Raw genomic sequence first — 26,112 nt, forward strand, 5'->3', positions numbered from 1 at the left:
ATACATGACTACTGGAAAAACCATAGCTCTGACTATAAGAAACCTTTGTCGGCAAAGTGATGTCTTTAATACACTGTCTAGAGGTTTGTCATAGCTTTCCTTTCAAAGAGCAAGTATTTTTTAATTTCACGGCTGCAGTCACCGTTCTCAGTGATTTTGGAGCCCAAGAAAACAAAATCTGTTACTGCTTCCACTTTTCCCCTTTCTATTTGCCATGAAATGATGGGACCAGATGCCATGATCTTAGTTTTCTGAATGTTGAGTTTTAAGCCAGCTTTCACCCTCATCAAGAGGCTCTTTAGTTCCACTTGACTTTCTGCCATTAGAGTGGTATCATCTGCATATCTGAGGTTATTACTTTTTCCATGCAATCTCGATTCCAGCTTGTGATTTATCCAGGCTGGCATTTTGTATAATGTTTTATGGGTTAGAAAAATATAATATTTTTCTATGACCAAAGAAAGGGAGAAGCTTTACCACTAAAGTCTTTGTACTAAAATAAAAAGAGGTGAATGTTTTTAATTTTGTTTAGTTATTAGTAATTAAATGTTTCTTGCTTGTTTACCATATTTCTGGTGTTAATTTTCTGTTTCTGTTTTTTAGCAGTTGCCTTCTTGGAGTCTTCTCACATATTTGAATAAATTATTTATATGGATTGGATAGTAACCCTTTGCATACCATATATAATATAAATATTTTTTTCAATTTATTTTTATATTGTTTGGCAGGTTTTTTAATTCATATATTCTACATTTTTATAGGCAAAACCTATCAGTTTTACTCTTTGCAATTTCTAAACTTCTGCTTTATCCTCTATAATTAGGGTAAGGTCTATATCTTTTTTTGGTGCTAGCTTTTCCTGTTATTTTTTTCCTATTTAATTTGAGGTTATTTTGGTGTCTTTGGGTTATTTTGCTTCAGTACCCCATACCACTTATTACATAATTTTGTTTTCCCCACTTGCTAATAACACTTACATTAAAATTGATTCTACTTCTGGATTTTCTATTCTGTTCTAAAAATATACATTGTTATTTTTACAGCTGCTGCACACTCCTATAACAACCTATTCCAAATATGCTAGAGCTAGGGAGCTAAACAGCGTTCTTGCTTTCCAGACTATTTAAAAATATATTTTCCCAAGATCTGAAATAAGAGCAACCAATACAAAGTAGCAGGAGCAGTAGAGAATTTATTCCAAGATCAACCAGTATTTGGGACCAGAGGAGGTGGGTGATCATGTAGGGTGTCCAGTGTTTTGAGGACATAGCAGCTGCACCTCTACAGATGGTTCTGGGGGGGCATGATTTGGGCTATGTTTCTGGCAGTTCTAGTTTCATGGTTTTCTAACCATCTTCTAACCACCTTCTCAAAGATTCTGAATATCTACATAATATCTTTTCAATAAAATCCTTTGATTTTAGTACAATTAATTTTTAGTAATTGCAACTAAGAAATCTCACTAATGCTTATTTTATTCTATTCTGTTTATTTTATATATATATGTTTTTTACAAACAAAAAGACATTTTATTAACATTGTTATGGCAATGCCTCCCAGGAACTGCTGGATCCTCAACATATAGCCCACTGAGCTGCAAGTGATGAATCAGAGTGAAACGATTATTGTAAACAGTGCAGACAAAGAATAACCCCAAACCTCAAAAGAAGATGGAAAGTCACTTACAAAAAAAGTAGATAAAAATAATATACATTTTCCTGTTTTAAAAAGTACCAACTCTCAAGTGGCAGAGGGTGGAAAGCCCCAGGACCTGGCACCCCAGTATCCTTGATGGTTGAGGGGACAGGCCTACTCTGGCTCCTAAAACTAAATTTAAGCATCCCGGCTCTTCATCTTTTTTACTACTGCTATACAATTTTCATTCCTAATAACTTCTTCAGCACATCAGCTTCAGTTACCAGCCTTCATCAAAATGTTAAGAGCAGAGACTCTCCCATTGTAAGGCTAAAATCTGAGTAAAGAGTGAAGAGACCAGACATTAGAATCTTAAAAAGCCAAATGATAAGTGGAACCAGTGACAAAACACTTCTTTTAAATTAAGCCATTTCTGTTTTTTTACTATGCTAGAATGTGAACATGCTTTTTCCTATTTTCCTTATTCTTATTTTTAAACTAGTACAAAATTTGCCTCATCACAGGAATCACCTTGAGCACTTATTAAGAGTACAGCATCTAAGAATCTTGGAGATACTGAATGTGTTTGAACTGATGTGTAAGAATATACACTTTCAATAGGTCCCTTTATTATCTTCCACACAGATTTCCACAGTACTGGATATTCTTGTGGCCAGACAATTTTGGAAAACACTTCCTTAGCTTTAATTCTGAGAAAACTTCTTAAGTTAATGGTCCATTTTTGTAAGAGTAAAGTGGAGGGTGGAAATTCATCCCGTTCTTTTTTTTTTTTTAACACAGAAAAGGAGTTCAGTGTTTTCATATGCCTTTTTGAAACTGAGTGAAATGATTAAAGAGCTAACAAGCTCTGGCCCAACAGAGACCTGAGTTTGAATCTTAGCAGTGTGACCATGGCCTACTTCTCTGTGTCTGATAAGAATATTAAAAGCTTACACATTAGATTGGGGCTCCCCAGGTGGCAAAGATCCCGCCTGCCAATGTAGGAGACCGAAAATACCCAGGTTTGATCCCTGGGTCAGGAAGATCCCCTGGAGAAGGAAATGGCAACCCACTCCAGTATTTTTCCCTGGAGAATCCCACGGACAAGAGGAGGCTGGCAGGCTACAGTCCACAGGGTCACAAAGAATTGGACAGGACTGCATGCACACATTAGAATACTATGAGGATTAGATGAAAGATGTTTAGTGCTAGCCAAATGACTGGCACAGAGAGGGTTCCTAGTTAGTGAAAATGTTTTTCTTTTCTTCTCTTGTCTTATGTCAGTAAATTACTTCTTTCCTTCAAATATAGAAAGGCTTATACTTGACTTAACCCTTAACTGTCTGTTACATGCAATATAAGACACATTCTCTAGTGTTCTACTGTTCTTTTAAGAAACAAAAACATTCAAGGAAGTGACTTATCTTAGAAATCAGATTAAAATGATGAAATAAAAGAGAGATAAGAATAATAACCTTTGATTTGAGGGGGACTGCATTTTTTAAAAAGTTATTTATAACTATGAATTGTATGTTTTAGCAAATCTGTCCTAAATTTGTCCTCCTCTATGAAGTCTGAAATAATAGAATGGCATATTAAGAGTTTTATTTTACATAATTTTATTTAATTTTATCAATGAGGAATATATTCAAGTGGTTCAAAATATTTTGAAAGTATCAAATATACAGTTGAAAATGTTACACTGATGTTTGTAACATAAATGCATCTATAATATTACTTCTAATATTTTTGTCTTGATTTTGGTAACAGGGTTACCTTGGCCTTATAGGATGAGTTGGGAAATAATTCTAATTTTTCAGTTGTTTAGAAAATATTGTATAAAATTAGGATCCTCTCTTCCTTGAAAGTTGGTAGAAATTACTTGTAAAATATAATCTAGTCTTTTTCTGCTGAGAAAATATTGCTTTGATTTCTTTAATAGTTATAGGAACATTTAATTTTTTGAGTAAGTCATGGTGAGATATATTTTTCTAATATGTCCAGCTCATGTAAGATTTCAAAGTTATTGGCAGCATTCACTTTTCTTTTTACTCTTTATCTGCAGTTACTGTTCCTGTTTCATTCCCTATATTTTTCATTTGTTTCTTTTCTCTTCTTGTGATTGAATTGCTAGAGGTTTGTCTATTTTATTATTTTTTTAAAAATCAAGGCTTTTTTGTTTATCTTCTCTATCATATTTTTGTTTTCTATTTCACTGACTGCTGCTCTTATTTTTATTGTATTTTTTCTTTTATGTTGAGTTTATTACCCCCTTCTTATGTAAATATTTAAAGCTACACATCTCCCTCAAAGCATCACTTTGGCTGCATCCCACAAATTCTTCATACGTAGTGTTTTTTAACACCATACAAGTTCAGATATTTTATATTCACTTTAATTTCTGCTTAAACCTCAAAGTTTTTCAGCAGTGTGTTTTTGTAAAATTGTAAAAGATACAAGGATGCTCACTACATTAAAAACAACAGTTAAAGAAGCTAATGGACATGTCATATTCTTGAATGAGAAAACTTTTATAATATTAATATTAAAAAGACTTAATATCACTAAAAATATTAACTCTCTAAAAATCAGTATAAATATAATACAATTCCAATTAGAATTCTTGTTGGGATTAGAGTTGAATAAAATTACTTTAAATTTTATGTGGAAGAATATCTACCTGTGAATATGTAAGAAAAGTATACAGACTGGAAGAGAAAAACTTTACTAGATCTCTATCAGAGTTTTTGGATTAGAGGTGAATAAATGATCTTAAAGTTCAAATTGAAGAAAACTTCCAAATATTTTAAAAAATATATATTTTTAAAGTATTTAAAAAGTAAGAACAAAGAAGAAAGACTTACCAGTTATGAGAATATGCTGTTAAGTCTAATGAATATGATATTAATGGTACATCCAATAAATTAGTGGAACAGAAAAGAGAATACAGTAATAGATGTCAGCATTTTGAAATTTTGCCATATGACAGATAGTAGTTTTATTTAGTAGGTAAAGGATAGATTACTTATTGTAATACACAATGCTGACACAAATGGCTATGCATATGGAAAGAATAAAACTGGACCCCAAATCTCATACCATATAAAAGGTAAACTGCATATGTATTAATGGCTTAAATGAAAGAAAATCCAAGAGACTATATGTATAATCTAGAAATGAAATGGACTTTCTGAACTAACTAGAAACAATAAAAGACAATAATTTTATAATAGCCAAAACAAAAATGTTGATATAGTGCAATTTACTGTGAAAAATCAATAGACAAATTATACATTAGAAAAAAATGAATATAGAAGATAAATAATTACTTTACTATATAAACTGCCCTTAAAATTGTTGCAAAATTCTAATAATTCAATAGAAAGTTGGGAAAATCTAATTGACAGACTAATTGATAAGAGACAAATTAAAATACCTGATTTTAAAATTTGTATTCAGTTCCATATTGCTTCCACATTCATGTGACAACTTACCTTTCAAAACTAGGTTCTCTCTCTGGAGAACTCCGTCATTAAATACTCCCCAGCAAGGAGGTTGAGAGCCCTCTGTGATCTTCTACATTCCCTTGTCTATTCAGCCAGGCGCTTACTTCTCTAGACCTGGGTAGTCCTCTCAACTCTGGTTTTATTTGAGCCTCCCTAGTGCGGCCATGGATAGGGCCAAGGAGACACAGTGTAACAAGCATGAGTCTTGGAGTCCAGCTAGGTTTGCTTTGATTTCCTGCCATTTACCAGTTATGTGGGAACAGGTATGTCACCTCTCTGGGCCTTCATTCTCTCCTCTTTAAGATGGGATAATTATACCTGCTACTCATAGTCATTGTGAGGACTAACAGAAGTAATTTATATACAGTGCTAACATAGGCTTCCCTGGTGGCTCAGCGGTAAAGAATTCGCCTGTAATGCCAAAGATGCGAGTTCAATCCCTGGGTTGAGAAGATCCCCTGGAGAAGGAAATGACTACCCACTCCACTATTCTTGCCTGGGAAATCCTATGGACAGAGGAGCCTGGCAGGCTACACAGTCCATGGAGTCGCAAAATAAGACTTAGTGACTAAACAAAAACAACAACATAGAGCCAGCCAGGCTCCTCTGTCTACGGGATTTTCCAGGCAAGAATACTAGTGGGTAGCCTATCCCTTCCCCAGGAGATCTTCCCGACCCAGGGATCAAACTGGCATCAGCTGCACTGCAGGTGGCTTCTTTACCACTGAGCCACCTGGAAAGCCCCTAGTACATATTACCACCTAAAAAATGTTAGTGTTCTATGTTCTACCCTATTTCAGTGTCTTATGGTAACCTAGGGACTAGGTTACCAGCAAACATGTTTTCTAAATGGCTATCTGACTCCAATTCTTTGATGTTCAGAACACCTCCATATAGTGCTAACAGCTTAATTTTGCTAAAACACTTCTTACGTTATATCATTCTCCTGATTACTAGTTGTCAGTGATTTCTCACTGCCTTTAGGAAAAAGTACAAATCCCCACAGTCTTACTGCTGATATACTCAATGTTCTAAGGTAAAATTTTAAAACCTTGTCCAAGGCTCTCAAAACATAATTTTTAATCTTTTCATTAGGAAAAATGAAGGAACACCTAACTTGGACTTACCTTATATAACAGCATATGCTGTATATTCTTTCAGTATTCTAAACCACTATCCACTGGGGATGATGATATACAAAAATAACTCCTACTTTGTTTTCCTGAAATCTCACTGTAATTGAAAAATCTTTATTATATTCACTTAATACTTGCCACTCTAAATGGCAGATTAGGAAAGGGTGATAGCAAACACTTATAACAGAATCAGTTATTGGCGTGGTAATAATTAGGTATATTTATAACACAAACTAGTTAAAACAAGATTTTTGTTGTGATTATAAGAGAAATAAAAATTTATACATTTCCTTATTATAGCTAGTTGCTAACAACAGCAAAAAATTATTCTCTTTTACCTAGTACTTCCTTTTGCAAGTCATGGCATCTGGTTTGCAAGTTTACTTCCTGTTGTTTGGATGTCTGAATCTGCTGAGATCTCAATATGGCTGCATCTGACAACAACTTCAGATTTTTCATTTCCTCTTCAAGGCATACATTGTTTCTCTGGGACACTGTCAAACTTTTATTTAGCATCTTTATTTCTGTAAAGAAAATTCAAAGTTTACAAATAGACAACATTGGATCATAAAACATTTCTTTCAAAAAATGATTATTTTATTTTAGAAAACTGATAGTTGAAAGCCAAGATGACTTCTCTGAGAGTATAGAGAGTATAACCAAAAAGTTGAGTTTTAATTTAGCAGTTATTCTGAAAAAGAAATGAAAAAGACTGTATTGCAAATGGTACATGAAACCTTTCAGTAGATTTTTTTAAGCCTTTAAATTGTGTTAAATGACAATCCTGCCGCTTTTTAAATACTCACATGAATAAATAGCATAATATCTCTGCAATGTTCTGGGTTTTATTGAAATTAAGTTGTTTTCTTGGCAACATGATTCAGAGAAGTAAATTTAAATGTGCTAGCATGAGCTGGTTGGGAGGAATTTCTGGGAGATAACTAGACTATATTCTACACAAATTATGAAGAAAGGTGGTGGGTTGGAGAGAAATAAAAGGAAACAGTGATTTAAACTAATAAATTTGTGGGCAGAAAGTATTAGTTAGTATATCTTAATGATTCTAATAACACTCTGTCCCCTCAAAATGAGACTAGAATTTCATCATAGCAATCATTTCTCATCACTCTATCTACTTAGATTAAGTTTAATAAAAATATGCCTTCACAGCATTATGTAGATTTTAATGTGCTAATTTTATATAATTTTGTGATAAATGCATAGAACATTTTATCTTTCAGAATGATAATTATCAAGCTCTCCATCAGTCTTTTCAGCACTGCTGCCTTAAACCACCATTAAAAGATACAAACACACATGCAATAATAATAAAAAATACTATAAAATTTGTACAACCACAATTAACTGAATTGAAGAAGATGTGATCTAAATAAAAATCTGGACAGTCTGCTTTTCTAGAGAGTTCACGTGGCATTCCCTTCCTTGTTTAGCTCATCCTGGACTAGGTGATTGGTTCAGGGTGTGATAGGGTGTCAAAGAAAGGCGGCTTGGTTTACTGGTCTGGAGCAGAAACAGTAGTCACACAGGCCAGTGAAGACGAGCAGTAGACTTCTATGGGATACACGTGGCTACAGAGGCAACATGGCCAGTGAAAGGTTACAAGAGGAATTAAGCAGGATGCTGAACGGAGCAGAGAGAAGAGAGCATGCCCTAAGGGATGGGGATGAGTAGCATCAGGAATGTAGTCTAAGCAGAGAAAAGCAAAATGTTTTCCTGTGGGAAGAAAGTACATCTGGAAGAAAAAGTGGCACTTAAGGTAGACCTAGGGCATGAACACAAGGAGTCTGGCACCTTCTTCACCTTTTATTCCTACTCAGAATGGAAAACCTAGAGAAATAACTTGGCAGAGACCAAATAAGTGGGGGTCTATTATATTCCAGGGGTTCCTTTACATGGGAATCTTTTCCCCCTAAGAATAGCTATATGCTTCTGAAAATTTATGGGTATGTTACCATTTGTGTGAGGAAAACTACTAACAGTACATAGAGTTTTTAAAAGTATATATTGAAGAAAACGAGGAGGCAGGCCTAAAAATATCTTCCTGGGTATTTCTGTAGCCATAAAGGTGGCGTCTTACGGCTGACTAAACTGTGCCGTGCCCTAACCGTGTCGAAGATGGAGTCAGAATGACATGCAGAGGAGCACACGCATGCTGTGACCTATTTATTGTTCGCCAGAACGATACTGGCTAGGTTTGCAGGCTGACTCTCTCAGTGGACACTACTGTCTGTCTCCAAAATAACTACTTGTGTCAATGTGACTTTCTATTTGACATTAAAAGAATAAGAATCTGCAATAAAAATTCATTTGTGAAATATATTTTAACACATGGAAAAGTACAGCAAGATTTAAAAACTAACAGGAGTCACAACGTCTCTAACATGGAATTAGGAGAGCAAACACAATGGGGTCAATTAACTCACTCTTGGCAAACTGTACATCCCCTATGCCTATGGCAATCCTGGTGTCAACTCCTCAGTCCTACTTTCGTCATTAATACAACTTCATCATTGTCAGTTTTGTGTCCCAATTTGGGATTCAGAAATTGTGATTTACTTATTCTGGTCGTTGTACCCACTTTATGCTTTTCCTATCTTTGCACTACCCCATGAAGAAGCTCCTCCTAGCCTCATACGTTAGATCTACCACAGCTGTTATTCTATCTCTGCCTGGAAATGATTCCTGACCAGACCTGTTACTCACACCAGTTACACCATTTCTATGGCACTGATCATATGTAAACATGTGGCCTCCTATTAGACTGCAAGTTATCTTAGGCCAGAGGTAACAGACTCAATGGACATGAATCTGAGCAAACTCCTGGAGTTAGCGGAGGACAGATGAGCCTGGTGTGTTACAATCCATGAGGTCACGAAGAGTCGGACAAGTCTTGGCAACTGAACAACAATATCTTATTCATTTTTTATTCCTCCTATAATTTCTACTACAATATCCTAGAATTAACAGAAGCTCAATAAATATCTACTAAATGAGTAAAGGCATTACTGAGCAAAGCTTCTAATAGTTTTTAATATACCACTAGTTGAAGATCCTAAATATGTGTTTACCTCTCCCTTCACTTCAGAGGCAAGCATTTTGAGCCCTACATTATTTAATGTCAGACTTGGTAAGGCAGTAAATATACACATCTAAAAAAAGGAAACATTTTAAATAGGATAAGCAAATAGGCCTATTCTATCCCTAATTTCATCAATTTTATGAAAAGTGTGGATCACAAAAGTTACTATTGAAAAAAAGAAGTATATTATTTAAAATGTTTGTGGGGCTCCCCTCGTGGCTCGGTTGTAAAGAATCTGCCTGTCAATGGAGGAGACCGAGTTTGATCCCTGGTCCAGGAAGATTCCACACACCATGGGACAATTAGGCCCGTGCACCACAACTGCTCAGCCAGCAGTCTAGAGCCTGTGAGCCTCAACAACTGAAGCCCACGCACCCACAGCTTGTGCTATGCAGTAAGAAAAGCCACTGCAATTAGAAGCTCAAACACCCAGCTCACCAACAACTGGAGAAAGCCTGCGTGCAGCAACCCAGCACAGCCAAAAATAAATAATTAAGAAAAAATAAAATAAAATGTAATATTCTCCAAATTTTATAGCCAATGGATATTTTTAGCTTTAAAGTTACTTTAAAGCTTTAAAGTAAGTGTGATATAATTTGCTACCTGATGCAAGTATAATTATTAGTATCAAAATTAATCTCATACAATCAACTTACTTACCTTGATAAGACTTTTTGTTGTTCTTAGTCCTGTTAGCTTAGTCAAATTAACATAAAAATATGTTAAGTCAATAAGTTTTTAGGAAGCCTCTATATATAACATTATCACCAAGGCATACTGATATGAAATAATATTTCAAAACTCTGAAATGCTAGATTTACTATTTAATGAAGGGATCATAAAATACTATATAGGCTAAAAAAAAAAAAAAAAAAAAAAAAACCTCTATTTTGAAATAGAGATTCACAGGAAGCTATAAAGAACTGTGTGGGAAGGTCCTGTGTCACTTTTATTCCTCCTCTTCCCATGTTCACGTTTTGTATAACTGCAGTACTCCATCAAAACTAAGAAACTGATCTTGGTATAATCCACAGAATTAATTCAGATTTAACCAGCTATACACACCTTTATTTGTGGGTGCATGTGCACACACATACTCACGTGTGCATAGCTCTGTGCAATTTTATCACATATGTAGCTTTATATAACTATTAATACCAATACAATCAAAATACAGGATTATTCTATCACCATAAAGTTACTACCCTGCTATCACTTCATAGCCAGACCTACTCCTATCCCCACCAGCTGTAATCGCTGGCAACAACTAGTTTGTTCTCTTTCTCTAGAATTTTATTTCAAGAATGCTATATAAATAGACTTATAATATGTAACCTTTTTGAGGCTAGATTTTTTTCACTCAGACTATTCCCTTGAGCATGTATTAATAATCTATTTATTTTTTATTATTGAGTAGTATTCCATGTTATGGATAAAGGACAGTTTGTTCATTCATTGAAGGACATTTGGGCTGTTTCCAGTTTGGGCTATAATGAATAAAGCTGCTATGAAAATGTATGTACAGGTATTTTCATGAATTTAGATTTTTATTTCTTTCAGATAAAATGCCTACAAGCGCAACTGCTGAGTCATGTGTTAAGTGTGTTTTTAGCTTTAGAGGAAACTGTAAAGTTATTTTCTAGAACAGCTATTCCATGTCACATTCTCACCAACAATATTGAGTGATTTGGTTTCTTTTATCCTTGCCAACACTTCTATACTCAATTAAAATTTTAGACATTGTAAGAGATATTTCACAGTATCTCATCATGGTTTTAATTTGCATTTCCTTAATGGCTAATGATGCTAAACAATTTTTCTGTGCTTATTTGCCACCTGTATATCTTCTTCAATGAAATTTCTCCTCATGTATTTTGCCCATTTTCTAACTGAACTATTTTCCTGATGTAGAGCTTTGAAAGTTTAAAAAAATATAAATTCCAGATATAAGCCCTTTGCCAGATATGTATTTTCTTCAGTCTGTAACTTGCTTTTCAATCCTTTTAACAAGGTCTTTCACAGAGGAAAAGTTCTTAATTTTGCTGGGGTCCACTTTATCAGTTTTTCCTTTTATGTATATGCTTTTAAGTCTAAGATTGCGAGGTTACAAAGATTCTCTTTTTTCCCTAAAAGTTTAATAGCTTTATCTTTTACAGTTAAAATTATGATTCATTTTGAGTTAATTTTTGTATAAGGTATGAGGTTTGGATCAATGTCTTTGGTATCTAGCGCCATCCAGCCTTTGTTGAAAAGGCTAGGCTATCCTTCCTCTGCTGTGCACCCTTGTCAAAAACCTTGTCGCTCTTATCAAGAACCAGTTGGGCTGTACAAAACAAGTAAATTACAAGGATATGCTGAAAAACACAGGGAATATAATGAATTTTTTATAATAACTATAAATGGAATATAACCTTTAAATATTGTGAATCACCATGTTATATACCTGAAACTATATATTATATTGTACATCAACTATATCTCAAAAAAAAAATACCTTGTTGAGCATATTTGTATGGATCTAAATAAACACATATATATTTAGTTTTAAAATTTAATTATGAAATAACTGACATACATCACTGGGTAAGTCTCAGGTGTACACTGTGATGGTCTAATCTACACTTATTGTGAAATTATTACCAAAATAGATTTGATAACATCCATAATTTCATATAGATACAATTTTTATAAAAACAACAACAATTTTTTTCCTTGTGATAAGAACTCAGGATTTACTCTCTTAACAACTTTCCTACATATCATAGAGCAGTGTTAAATTTTAACAGTCTTCAACTTCTCTTTTCCCTCCCCTCGCTTCCACCTCTGATAACCACAAATCTAATCTCTTTTCTATGAGTCTGGTTAGTAGCTTTTCTTGTTTATTTTTTGTTTTTTGAGATTCTACATATAAGAAGATCATACAGTTTTTATCTTTCTCTGACTTATTTAACTTACCATAACCTCTTTAAGGTCAACTCATGTTGTTCTAAATGGCAGGATTTCAGTTTTTATGGCTGAATAATATCCAATTATATATATATATATAATTTATAATATCATAATATATAATATTATATGATATATAGTATTGTGTTATATATATCTCACAATTTCTTTATCCATTCACCTATTAACAGAAACGTAGGTTGTTTGTACGTATTGAACATGTTTGCATGTATTGTATGAACAAGGGTGTACAGATGTATTTTGGAGCTAGTGTTTTCATTTTCTTTGGAGATAGGTATATATATATATATATATATATAATATATATATACATGGGCTTCCCTGGTGGCTTAGAAGTAAAGCATCCACTTGCAATGCAGGAGACCTGGGTTGGGAAGATCCCCTGGAGGAGGGCATGACAACCCATTCCAGTATTCTTGCCTGGAGAATCCCCATGGACAGGAGTCTGGTGGGCTACAGTCCATGAGGTCACAAAGAATTGGACATGACTGCATGACTAAACACAGTACACCACATATATGTACATATATTTAAACTATAGGTGAAGAGCATTAATTTTGTTTCATTATTTAGGAGAAAACCTACAAGACAACCAAATGAACATTTCTGTAGGATAAGTGAAAATCTAATACAACAGAAGGAATGCAGACTTTAGAATAAAAAGAATAAAATAATAGAAGCTGACATATCTTGATTTTTACTGTCATAGGCATATTGTGGTGTATGTGTGCATATGTATTTTACAGATGATGACACTGAGGTCCAGAGATTTTGTAAGTGGTAGGGTCAGTATGTGAACTTTGAATCTCTGACTCAAGAGCCCTGCTGGTAGGATTTCTGCGCGCGTGCTAAGTTGCTTCAGTCGTGTCCAACTCTTTGCAACCCCATGGACTGTAGCCCACTAGGCTCCTCTGTCCATGAGATTCTCCATTTATCTTTAAATATTTGGGTTTCCCTGACAGCTCAGTTGATAAAGAATCTGCCTGCAATGCAGGAGACCCTGGTTCCATTCCTGGGTTGGGAAGATCCCCTGGAGAAGGGAAAGGCTGCTCACTCCAGTATTCTGGCCTGGAGAATCCATGGACTGTATATTCCATGGGGTGGCAAAGAGTGGGACACAGCTGAGTGACTTTCACTTTTCTTTATTCATACATATTAAAGTATAAACAATTATATTTTTAAAAAAGTAAAATGTTAAAAATTGTTAGCTGAAAACATGGTTGTTATAATATTTACCTGTATTTGTCTAAATTTAATCCTCAAAATTAAGTAAAAAATTTAGGAGTACTATATTGTCATACACAACTCACCTCTAAAGGCACATATCATATAATAAAATTTAGCTGAAGTTGTTATACAGTTAGGATGCTTTCTTTTCTCTAATATTAACTAAAAAAAAAATTAAAATACACAGAAAAGTTGGAAGAATTGAACCAAATATACACAATATCTAGATTCTTCAATTAACATTTTACTATATTTGCTTTATCACATAACTACTCATCTATTCACCTTACATTTTTATGCATTTCAAGGTAAGTCAATATGTTTGATTCCCTAAACACATTATTAATTAGCATTCAATATAGATTTGTAATTTTTGAATCAAATTTTACCTACAAAGAAATGCACAAACCTCAAATGCATCATTAGATTAGTTTTGAAGAATGCATCCATCATGTAACTCAAACCTCTGTCAAAATAGAAAGTATTACTGTCACCACAAAAAGTGCCTTCACACCCCTTCTGAGTCAATCTTCCCCTCTGAGATAACTAGTGTTACTTCTGTCTTTTTTCCCCACTGTAGATTAGTTTTGCCTATTCTAAAACATCATATAAATGGAATCTTACAATATGCAATTATTTGTATAAGGTTACTTTCAGGCAGCGTAATATTTCTGATGCTTATCCAGTTTACAGCATTACTATAGTTCATTCTATGTTCCATTGTTTGTTCAGTTGTTTATTTTTACATAATCCATTCTAGTGATGTACTTTCAGGCTTTTACCAATTTAAGGCTATTTTGAATAAAGCTTGAATAAAATTGCTGAATATTTTTATGAACATATGCTTTCATTTGCAGGACACGATAAATTCCAAAGAGAAGAATTTCAGAGTCATCAGACAGATGTATCTTTAGTTTTATTAAAAAATTATCAGACCTTTTTTCAAAGTGACTATAGCATTTTATACTTTGACCAATTTGTATGAAAGTTTCCGTTGCCCTAGTCACCAAAATTTGCTGCTGTCAAGCCTTTTTCACTTAAACCTAGTGGGTTTGTACGGGTATCTCACTGGTTTCAATTTGCATTTCCCTTATGACTCATAATGCTAAGTGCCATTTCATGTCCTTATTGGACATTGGTATATCGTTTCTTGTAAAGGGTTCTATTCAAATCTTTTAGGCATATTTGATTAGATTGTATGTCCTTTTTCTATTGACTTGTAAGTGTTCTTTATGTAATCTGGATAGCAGTCCTTTGTCACAGATTTTTTGAATATTTTCTGTCTGAGACTTACCTATTCATTTTCCTAATGGCATCTATTGATGAGTGGAAGTTTTTAATTTTGATGAAGTCTAATTAATCAATTTTTTTGGTAGTTCTTACTTCTATCCTCTCTGAGAAACCTTAATTTACTATCAATTCATGAAGATATTTTGGTGTTCCATGTTTTAGCTTTTATTTTTAGCTCTGATATATCCTGAATTAATTTTTATGTACAGTGTGATGTAGGAGTCAAAGCATATTTTCCCACATCAGTATTTAGTTATTCCAGCACAATTTGTTGAAAGACTTTCTCTTCCCATTGAATTGTTTGGGTGCCTTGTCAAAAGTGAAGTGGTCACATCAACAGGTGATTTTTATTTGTTTTTGGTATTGCTTTGTTTTAGTGGGCTTCCCCAGTGGCTCAGCAGGTAAAGAATCTGCCTGCAATGCAGAAGACGTAGGTTCGATCCTTGGGTCAGGAAGAGTCCCTGGAGGAAGGCATGACAACCCACTCTAGAAGTCTTGCCTTGACAAGTAGTTAACTTGGCTGCACTCAAATACTTAAGACTGTTTCCCCTTAGGGTAGGTCACAGTAATGTCAGTTTAACCTTAGATGAGCTGTTTAAAGTCTTCTTTGTGCACATGTATTTCAGGGATAAGCCAGAGATCTGGGAAGAATTTATAAGCAATAATTGAGCTCTCTTTCTATCTCTTTTTGAGGGTATCCTCTCACTTCTCAAAGCTAGGGCTGCCTTGATAGCTGTCCACAAGTCTTCAAACCAAAAAGACAATAGATTTTATCAAAGTTTTAGCTTCCCTGCATGGATTAGATTGTACACTGCCCTCAATCTAACAGTCATTTAATAAACACCAAAACAAACAACAACAACAAACAAGGAATTCAACCAGTGCTATTCTCTTCTTTTAGTTAAAAAAATAATATATTTTTTAGATCAGTTTTAAGTTCATAGCAAAATTAAGCAGAAAGTACAGAGAATTCCCATATACTCTCTGCCCCTGACATATGCATGGCTTCTCCACCATCAACATCCTGCCCCAGAGTGGTACATTTTTTTTTTACAATTAATGAACCTGCACTGGCACATCATTATCATAAATCTATAATTTACATTAAGGGTACACTCTCAGTGATGTAGTTCTATGGGTTTTGACAAAATTTATAAAGACACATATCCACCATTATAGCACCATACAAAATAGTTTCACCGCCCTAAAACCCTCCATGCTCTACCCATTCATCCTTCCCTCTTAGCCTGGCAACCCCTGATCTCTTTATTATCTCCACAGTCTTGCCTTTTCCAGAATGTCATACAGTTGGAATCACCCAGTGTATGGTTTTTTTAGATGGGCTTTTTTCAAACAGTAACAGACCTTCTTTCAATTTTTTTAATGTTCCCTCCATGTGTTTAGGCTTGGTCACTCTTCAGTGTTCTCAAGTAGCTATTTTGTCCAGAATTTAGAGTTGTTATCTATGGGAAATCTGATCTAATTAGATCTAATCTGATCAGTCATTAACAGAAAAAAAAATTTTTAAATACAATTTGTACATTTAACAGGAATAACCAGACTTCCAGCCACTGTTCAAGACTGACATATCAGAGTTTATCTTAGATCAGGCCTATAATTATTGAATTTCAAGGTTGGAATAGATTTAAATGGTCATCGAAAGAAATAATAGGTTTAAAATTAATCATAATTCCCATCACATAAAATGAAATATCATTATTCCATTACTTAGATGTACAATTTACCAAAAAAGGACGGTTATATTTTAAATATACTTAACAAACCTGTCAAGGCTGTTTCACTTATTGATTTAATTTGTAGAAAAATTTCTCTCTTCAGTGAAGTCCAGTTTTTAAAATGATCATATACTTCATTTTTAATACTGTTTAGCTCTCTTTTAGTAAAAGTAAGTAATGAAAGAGTCTTAGTCCAGAAATATTTGTATTCCATCAATCTCTGACTGTAAAGTAGTAAAGAAAAATTAGGATTTAAAAAAATAGCAGGCATAATAACAAATATTAAAAAAATTTTCTTTGAAAAATGGTTTTATAGTAACCATATAATCTACCACTCAAATGGAGACAATTTTGAAAGTGAAAGGAGGTGCTATCTATATTATGCCGAGACAACATATAAACGGGATGTTCCAGAAAGACTGAGGTAATATGGTCACCCCAATTCATTTCCATTGTGTTACTATTTTTAACTATAAATAAAGATAGCTAACTATCCCCATATACATTTTTTCCTATATTCTTTAAAAATTGACAGCAAACATTGGAAGAAAATTAAGTCAAAAGTGACTTAGCCACTGAGCCTAAAAGAGAATCTCAAATTTGTAGACAGCATTCTTCCTGTGCTATGGCCCTATAGGCAGTATAAAACATGGGGTAATAATAAATGAAATTTTTTAAGTGACTGATCCAGTACTCTGCTTCATCAAATGCCACAACTCAAAGTAACCACATGTGTTTTGCCATCCCAATGATTTTTATTACTTCAGGTGTCCTGGCTAACATTTACCTAACAATCAAAATGCAGACACAGATCTGAGTATTATCAGAAAAAGAAGAGGACTGAAGCCATGGCAAGTAATTATTTTGTTAATATTTCCCTAAGTAGACTAAGACCTATTATGCAGACAGTGTATCTATCTCGTTCATCACAGTCTCCCTAGCACTTAGCACAGTACCTACCACATATATATACTCAACACATGCTGATGAATGAATGAATGATTGAAAAAAAAATCACTCCGTTGAGGGATAAAGAAGTAAGAAGTACTGAGGATAAAAGACTGGACAACACCAATATTTATGGGAGTAAAACAGAAAAGTTATCTCTCAAAGGAGACGAGGTAGGAGCAATCAGTGTGTCGGAAAAAAAACAAAAGGACAACATCTGAAAGGCCACGGGAAAAGAAAGAGTAGTGGTCAGTGTTTAAGTCCTCAGATAAAGGCTAAACAGTCCATCATGCCTCGTATTGAGGAGGCCGTTGCTGATTTCAGAGGTATCAGGTAGGAAAAGACTGAGCAGTAAAGCAGAAATGAGGAAACAGTTACGTGGTGCCAGCAATCAAGAACCTTGACTGAAGCAACAAGGAGAAAAAGAAGAAGATCCACAGTAGAATAGTTTGTTAGGATGGGAGAGACCTGAGTGTGTACATAGCTGAGTGAGAGTGCAGTCACAGACACTAAAACACATGCAAGAGATGTGATCATCTCTTGTGCAAAGAGCTAGAAATTCAGTTCTGTTCAGTCGCTCAGTAGTGTCCAACTCTTTGCAACCCCATGAACCACAGCATGCCAGGCCTCCCTGTCTATCACCAACACCCAGAGTCCACCCAAACCCATGTCCATTGAGTCAGTGATGCCATCCAACCATCTCGTCCTCTGTCATCCCCTTCTCCTCCTGCCCTCAATCTTTCCCAACATCAGGGTCTTTTCCAATGAGTCAGCTCTTCGCATTAGGTGGCCAAAATATTGGAGTTTCAGCTTCAACATCGGTCCTTCCAATGAACCCAGGACTGAACTCCTTTAGGACGGACTGATTGGATTTCCTTGCAGTCCAAGGGACTCTCAAGAGTCTTCTCCAATACCACAGTTCAAAGCATCAATTCTTCAGTGCTCAGTTTTCTTTATAGTCCAACTCTCACATCCATATATGACCACTGGAAAAACCATAGCCTTGACTAGATGGACCTTTGTTGACAAAGTAATGTCTCTGCTTTTTAATATGCTGCCTAGGTTGGTTGTAACTTTCCTTCCAAGGAGTAAGCGCCTCTTAATTTCATGGCTGCAATCACTATCTGCAGTGATTTTGGAGCCCAGAAAAATAAAGTCAGCCACAGTTTCCACTGTTTCCCTATCTATTTGCCATGAAGTGATGGAAAGGACAGATGTAAAACAAAGGCTAAACGATTAACCTTTGTTAGGAAGAAGGGTAGTGTCATTTTGTGTGGTCAATTACTAAGGTCCATGTGAGTGACCAAATGCCACTGGGGATCCTCAATCAGCATGCAGACCTCGGAGCTAAGAGGGACGCTGATTTAAAAAAAAAAAAAAAATCAAAGAAAGGGGTGGGGTAAGGGAGGGATGGATTGGGAGGTTGAGTTAGCAGATGCAAGCTGTTACGTATAGAATAGATAAACAATAAAGTCCCATACAGCACAGGGAACTATATTCAATATCCTGAGATAAACCACAATGGAAAAGAATACAAAAAAAGAATGTATATATACATATATAATTGAGTCACTTTCCTATATAGCAGGAATTAACACAACACTGTAAATCACTCAAACCTCAGTTTAAAAAAAAAAAAATCAGAGTCCACATAGATCACTAAATCAAGGGACCCAATAGTGAGAATGGGGTTTTGAACACAAAGCCAGTAAGTGGCAAGAAAAAGAGACAAGAACTATGAACTAAGTAAAGATAAAGGGACTAATGGGCCCAATGCAAGGTGCTGGGAGCAAGCAATATACCTGGGGGTCAAGGCTAGAGGGATATTTAATAAAAGAAAGACTGGATGTGGATGCATGTGCTTCTGCAGGGGAAAAGGCAGGAAACAGAAAATTCAAGCTTCTTAAATAAGAGCATTTCCATCACATTTTGTAGAATCCAGATCTTATATGATTGGTGTGGACAGAAGGATGGCTTTCTTCTAAAAGATGACTACAAAGATTAGGTTTAAAAGTGTGCATGTAACAGATGGCTAACAAACACATGAAAAGATGCTCAACATCACTCATTATCAGAGAAATGCAAATCAAAACCACAATGAGGTATCATTATACGCCAGTCAGGATGGCTGCTATCCAAAAGTCTACAAGCAATAAATGCTGGAGAGGGTGTGGAGAAAAGGGAACCCTCTTACACTGTTGGTGGGAATGCAAATTAGTACAGCCACCATGGAAAACAGTGTGGAGATTTCTTAAAAAGCTGGAGATAGAACTGCCATATGACCCAGCAATCCCACTTCTGGGCATACACACCAAGGAAACCAGATCTGAAAGAGACACGTGCACCCCAATGTTCATCGCAGCACTGTTTATAATAGCCAGGACATGGAAGCAACCCAGATGCCCATCAGCAGACGAATGGATGAGGAAGCTGTGGTACATATACACCATGGAATATTACTCAGCCATTAAAAAGAATTCATTTGAATCAGTTCTAATGAGATGGATGAAACTGGAGCCCATTATACAGAGCGAAGTAAGCCAGAAAGATAAAGACCATTACAGTATACTAACACATATATATGGACTTTAGAAAGATGGTAACGATAACCCTATATGCAAAACAGAAAAAGAGACTCAGATGTATAGAACAGACTTGTGGACTCTGGGAGAAGGTGAGGGTAGGATGTTTCAAGAGAACAACATTGAAACATGTATATTATCTAGGGTGAAACAGATCACCAGCCCAGGTTGGGTGCATGAGACAAGTGCTCGGGCCTGGTGCACTGGGAAGACCCAGAGGGATCGGGTGGAGAGGGAGGTGGGAGGGGGGACTGGGATGGGGAATACATGTAAATCCATGGCTAATTTATTTCAATGTATGACAAAAACTACTGTAATGATGTAAAGTAACTAGCCTCCAACTAATAAAAATAAATGGGGAAAAAAAAAGTGTGCATGTATTTGTAGGTTGAGAAAAATCGTTACAAAAATAACTGTTAAAAGTTAATAAATCCTATCAAAATCACAAAATACTGAAAAATGATATAACTTTTAAGTAACAGCTCTACAATACTTTTTGCCTACAATTTTTGGCTACATGCTTCACAAGCACCTTTTCATATGAGAACTACTGTATAATAATACTTTATGCAGGGAGAATATAAAAATTATACAGCTTTTCATCTAGCATGGCCATTAGTTTTATTATCAGTGGTAATTTAGAAAGATTCTTTTAGCTTTATAGTCCATTATTTGTAATATCATTTAAATATTAAGTATTGTCAAATTTGGAAAAATCCTTATTAAAATCTTTCATATATGATAAATTTTTGGAATTCAAGTTTTATCAGAAAATGACATCTTAAATTATCTTTGAAATGATGAAACTCATGAACCAGTTTATCTCAGATGTCCTGAAATAGTATACCATGATTCTATGCTATATTCAGTAATGTTAACAGCTTTTGTCAAATCAGCAAGAAACAAATCTTTCCCCTCAATGTATTCACATTTTGAACTCCTCTTCATTGAATGTATTACAAAATAATCCAAGAAATTTTATTGAAAATGTACCTCTTATTATGTAATCTAAAAAGAAGTTAAAATTGTTTCTTCATGACAGAATAATTTCTATTGTTTAAATTGTTCATCTGCATTGCTTTTATTTAATTAATTAAAAAAACTCATATACATCCTAATTTTTAATCTTCAATGTCTTGCTTATGTAATTAAAGCAGTCTAAAATGTCTTTCTAAATGGCAATTACAATGTATATTCCCAACTTGACTTTCCCTTTCAGATCCCCCAAATGCCAGTGACTATCCTAAAGTAAGATAAGGGAAATCATAACGCAGAGACAGAGTTTTTTATAATTTAAATTAATCCTACAATTTAAAACCATCCTACTTTTGCCAGGGGCACTACCAGAAGCTTGGAAGAGGGGGCTCTGAAACTTAAGTATCATTTGAGTCACAGGAAATATGCCTATATTGATAACTTTTAATTCTCTTCATGAGTATATATAAGTATATATATATGTCAAGACACATAGATGTTGAGAGACAAGTAGCACAAAGAATTTTAAGCAGAATATTGAGGATTTAGAATAGTATTGGGGAAATTGAGGACCTGGTGTTTAACAACATATATGTAGGTATAAAGATGAGGATTTTAAGGGTAAATAAGCAGTGGTAAAAGTAGCTGGAATATTGGTAAAGTCCTTTATAAAGAACAGTTGAACATGAAAACAAGATGAATTTAGATCCTTACTTTACATCATTCACAAAAGTTAAAATGGATCACTGACTTAAATTTAAGAGCTAAAACTCTAAAACCTTTAGAACAAACTACTGGAAAAAATCTTTGTGACCTTTGGTTAAGCAGAGTTCTTAGATACATTACCAAAAGCACAAACCATAAAAGAGAACATTGATTAAATTGTATTCCACTGAAAATAACAACTTTCATTCTTCAAAAAGACACAATTATGAAAATGAAAAGATATGCCACAGGCTGGGAGAAAATATTTGCAAATCATATTTCAAATAAAAGACTTGTACCTAGAACATACAAAGAACTCTTACAATCTGATAACAAGAAAACAAGCCAATGAAAAAATAGACAAAATATTTTAATAGATATTTCAGCAAATAACCATACAAAACATGAAAAGATGTCCAACACCATTACTCATTTGGAAACACATATCAAAGCACAATGAAGTACCATTTCACAGCTTCCAGATGGCTATTATAAAAAAAGACAAGAAGAAAAGTTGGCAAGAAAAGTGAAAGTAGAATCTTCACTCCTGGTAGGAAAATAGGTACAGCCACTAGGCAAAATATTTTGGTAGTTTCTTAAAAGTTAAATAACAATTTACCATCAGTTCAGTTCAGTTCAGTCACTCAGTTGTGTCTGACTCTTTGCAACCCCATGAACCACAGTACGCCAGGCCTCCCTGTCCACCACCAACACCGAGTCCACCCAAACCCATGTCCATTGAGTCAGTGATGCCATCCAACCATCTCATCCTCTGTCATCCCCTTCTCCTCCTGCCCTCAATCTTTCCCAACATCAGGGTCTTTCCCAATGAGTCAGCCCTTCGCATCAGGTGGCCAAAGTATTGGAGTTTCAGCTTCAACATCAGTCCTTCCAATGAACACCCAGGACTGATCTCCTTTAGGATGGACTGGTGAGATCTCCTTGCAGTCCAAGGGACTCTCAAGAGTCTTCTCCAACACCACAGTTCAAAGCATCAATTCTTCAGTGCTCAGCTTTCTTTATAGTCCAACTCTCACATCCATATATGACCACTGGAAAAACCATAGCCTTGACTAGATGGACGTTTGTTGACAAAGTAATGTCTCTGCTTTTTAATATTCTGTCTAGGTTGGTCATAACGTTCCTTCCAAGGAGTAAGCGTCTCTTAATTTCATGGTTGCAATCACCATCTGCAGTGATTTTGGAGCCCAGAAAAATAAAGTCAGCCACGGTTTCCACTGTTTCCCCATCTATTTGCCATGAAGTGATGGGACTGGATTCCATGATCTTAGTTTTAAGAATGTTGAGCTTTAAGCCAACTTTTTCACTCTCCTCTTTCACTTTCATCAAGAGGCTCTTTGGTTCTTCTTCACTTTCTGCTTTAAGGGTGGTGTCACCTGCATATCTGAGGTTATTGATATTTCACCTGGCAATCTTGATTCCAGCTTGTGCTTCATTCAGCCCAGCATTTCTCATGATGTACTCTGCATATAGATTAAATAAGCAGGTTGACAATATACAGCCTTGACATACTCCTTTCCCTATTTGGAACCAGTCTATTGTTCCATGTCCAGTTCTAACTGTTGCTTCCTGACCTGCATACAGGTCTCTCGAGAGCCAGGTCGGGTGGTCTGGTATTCCCATTTCTTTCAGAATTTTCCACAGTTTATTGTGATCCACACACTCAAAGGCGTTGGCATAGTCAAAAAAGCAGAAATATATGTTTTTCCGGAACTCTCTTGCTTTTTTGATGATACAGCAAATGTTGGCAATTTGATCTCTGGTTCCTCTGCCTTTTCTAAAACCAGCTTGAATACCTGGAAGTTCATAGTTCAGGTATTGCTGAAGCCTGGCTTGGAGAATTTTGAGCATTATTTTACTAGCATGTGAGCTGAGTGCAATTGTGTGGCAGGTAGTTCGAGTGTTCTTCGGCATTGCCTTTCTTTGGGGTTGGAATGAAAACTGACCTTTTCCAGTCCTGTGGCCACTGCTGAGTTTTCCAAATTTGCTGACATATTGAGTGCAGCACTTTCATAGCATCATCTTTCAGCACTTGAAATAGCTCAACTGGAATTCCATCACCTCCACTAGCTTTGTTTGTAGTGATACTTCCTAAGGCCCACTTGACTTCACATTCCAGGATGTCTGACTCTAGGTGAGTGATCACACCACTGTGATTATCTGGGTCATGAAGATCTTTTTTGTATAGTTCTTCTGTGTATTCTTGCCACCTCTTCTTAATATCTTCTGCTTCTGTTAGGTCCCTACCATTTCTGTCCTTTATTGAGCCCGTCTTTACATGAAATGTTCCCTTGAACATTTCTTGAAGAGATCTCTAGTCTTTCACATTCTGTTGTTTTCCTCTATTTCTTTGCATTGATCGCTGAGGAAGGCTTTCTTATCTCTCCTTGCTATTTTTTGGAACTCTGCATTCAAATGGGCATATATTTCCTTTTCTCCTTTGCTTTTCACTTCTCTTCTTTTCACAGCTATTTGTAAGGCCTCCTCAGACAGCCGTTTTGCTTTTTGCATTTCTTTTTCTTGGTGATGGTCTTGATCCCTGTCTCCTCTACAGTGTCATGAATCTCCATTCATAGTTCATCAGGGACTCTGTCTATCAGATCTAGCCCCTTGAATCTATTTCTCACTTACACTGTATAATCATAAGGGATTTGATTTAGGTTATACCTGAATGGTCTAGTGGTTTCCCTATTTTACTCAATTTAAGTCTGAATTTGGCAATAAGGAGTTCATGATCTGAGCCACAGTCAGCTCCCGGTCTTGTTTTTGCTGACTATATAGAGCTTCTCCATCTTTGGCTGCAAAGAATATAATCAATCTGATTTTGGTCTTGACCATCTGGTGATGTCCATGTGTAGAGTCTTCTCTTGTGTTGTTGGAAGAGGCTGTTTGCTATGACCAGTGCGTTCTTTACAACTCAATAATTCTGAATTATTGAAACTTAGGTATTTATGCAAAAGAAATGAAACATACATCCACACAAAGTATGTGCATGTTTATAGTAGCAGTATTCTGCCAACAAGCAGAAACAATACAAATGTCTCTCAACTATAAATGCTAACAAATGTCTCTCAACTTATAAAAATAAAATGTGGCAAATTCATACAATGGAATACTATTTAGCAACGAAAAGGAAAAAATACAGCATAGATGAACATCAAAGATATCAGTGAAAGATATCAGATATAAAAGAACACATATTGTAGGATTCCATGTAACTGAATTGTTCAGAAAAATACAAATCTATAAAAACAGGAAGAAGATAAGTAATTGCCTAGGATTGGTGGTAAACACAGAGATTGACTGCAAATGGCATATGGGTCTCCTCAGGATGACTCAAATACTCTAATATTGGAAGTGGTAATGGTTGCACAACTCAGTAGGTTTACTAAAAATCATTACATTATCCACTTAAAAGTTGGTGGATTTTATAGTATGTAATTTATATCTTAAAAAGCTATTTAAAGATATTAGGTTATTAACTACAGGATCAAGGGTAGAAAACAAAGAGAAGTCAGAAATGGTTGGGAGAATCAGAAAAAAAGTAAATACTAGAAGTCTTCATGTGGCTGAAGAGTTGTTATGAAAGTGAGAGATTTGGGGAGTTGGCTTGAAAATTTCAGAAATAACAGACTCTGAATTTATTTACAAATAAGAAAAATTAAAGGATAAGTGTATTTCTAACAATTTACAGAAGATTCACAATAAGAATCCTTTAAAAGTAAGCATTAGTCTAAAATATTTCAAATATAGATTGATTTGGAATATTGGAGTTATACACATGCATGCATGCTGCGTTGCTTCAGTCGTGTCCAACTCCCTGCAACCCTGTGGACCACAGCCTGCTAGGTTCCTCTATCCATGGGGTTCTCCAAGCAAGAATACTGAAGTGGGTTGCCATTCCCTCTTTACATAAAGTGAAATATACCTATATTTCATACTGGTTTTTAGTATCTATTTTACAGGTTTTCAAAAGTTAATTTCGATTCTCAAAAGACACTTTCCTCTGAACAGCAGATGTGCTGAGCCAACTGAGGCGAACCACAGCTACTCCTGCTCATCACCCCTTTGCAAGAGACAGGGTGGAAATGATGCCAGGGGAAATGCAAAGCATGAAGGACACGTGGCTGCAGGCTAGGTGATTAAACCCGATCGCGATTAAACAAATGAGAGGGTAATTTAAAAAGAGCAAAGTGACTCAAAGACATAGTTCACTAATCTCTTGAAAGTTCCTTTTGGGTTCCACAGCTAAAGACGATTACATCTGAGTAGCTAAAGCTCAAG

The 26,112-nt window shown here is 35.3% G+C and overlaps 1 protein-coding gene across 5 annotated transcripts in view; it reads right to left on the reverse strand.

The window, feature by feature from the left end:
• The window catches only part of LEKR1 (leucine, glutamate and lysine rich 1), a 202,074-nt gene that overhangs the window by 103,976 nt on the left and 71,986 nt on the right, over positions 1 to 26,112 (reverse strand). For all 5 annotated transcript variants that reach the window (XM_070466525.1, XM_070466528.1, XM_070466526.1 and 2 more), the window contains 2 exons: positions 16,646 to 16,821; positions 6,616 to 6,801 (listed from right to left, as the gene is read on the reverse strand). In XM_070466525.1, coding sequence (XP_070322626.1) covers positions 6,616 to 6,801; positions 16,646 to 16,821 — 362 coding nt within the window. The remainder of the gene's footprint in view (positions 1 to 6,615; positions 6,802 to 16,645; positions 16,822 to 26,112) is intronic.

The sequence above is a fragment of the Odocoileus virginianus genome, chromosome 4 (genome assembly GCF_023699985.2).
Source record: "Odocoileus virginianus isolate 20LAN1187 ecotype Illinois chromosome 4, Ovbor_1.2, whole genome shotgun sequence".
Classification (NCBI taxonomy): domain Eukaryota; kingdom Metazoa; phylum Chordata; class Mammalia; order Artiodactyla; family Cervidae; genus Odocoileus; species Odocoileus virginianus.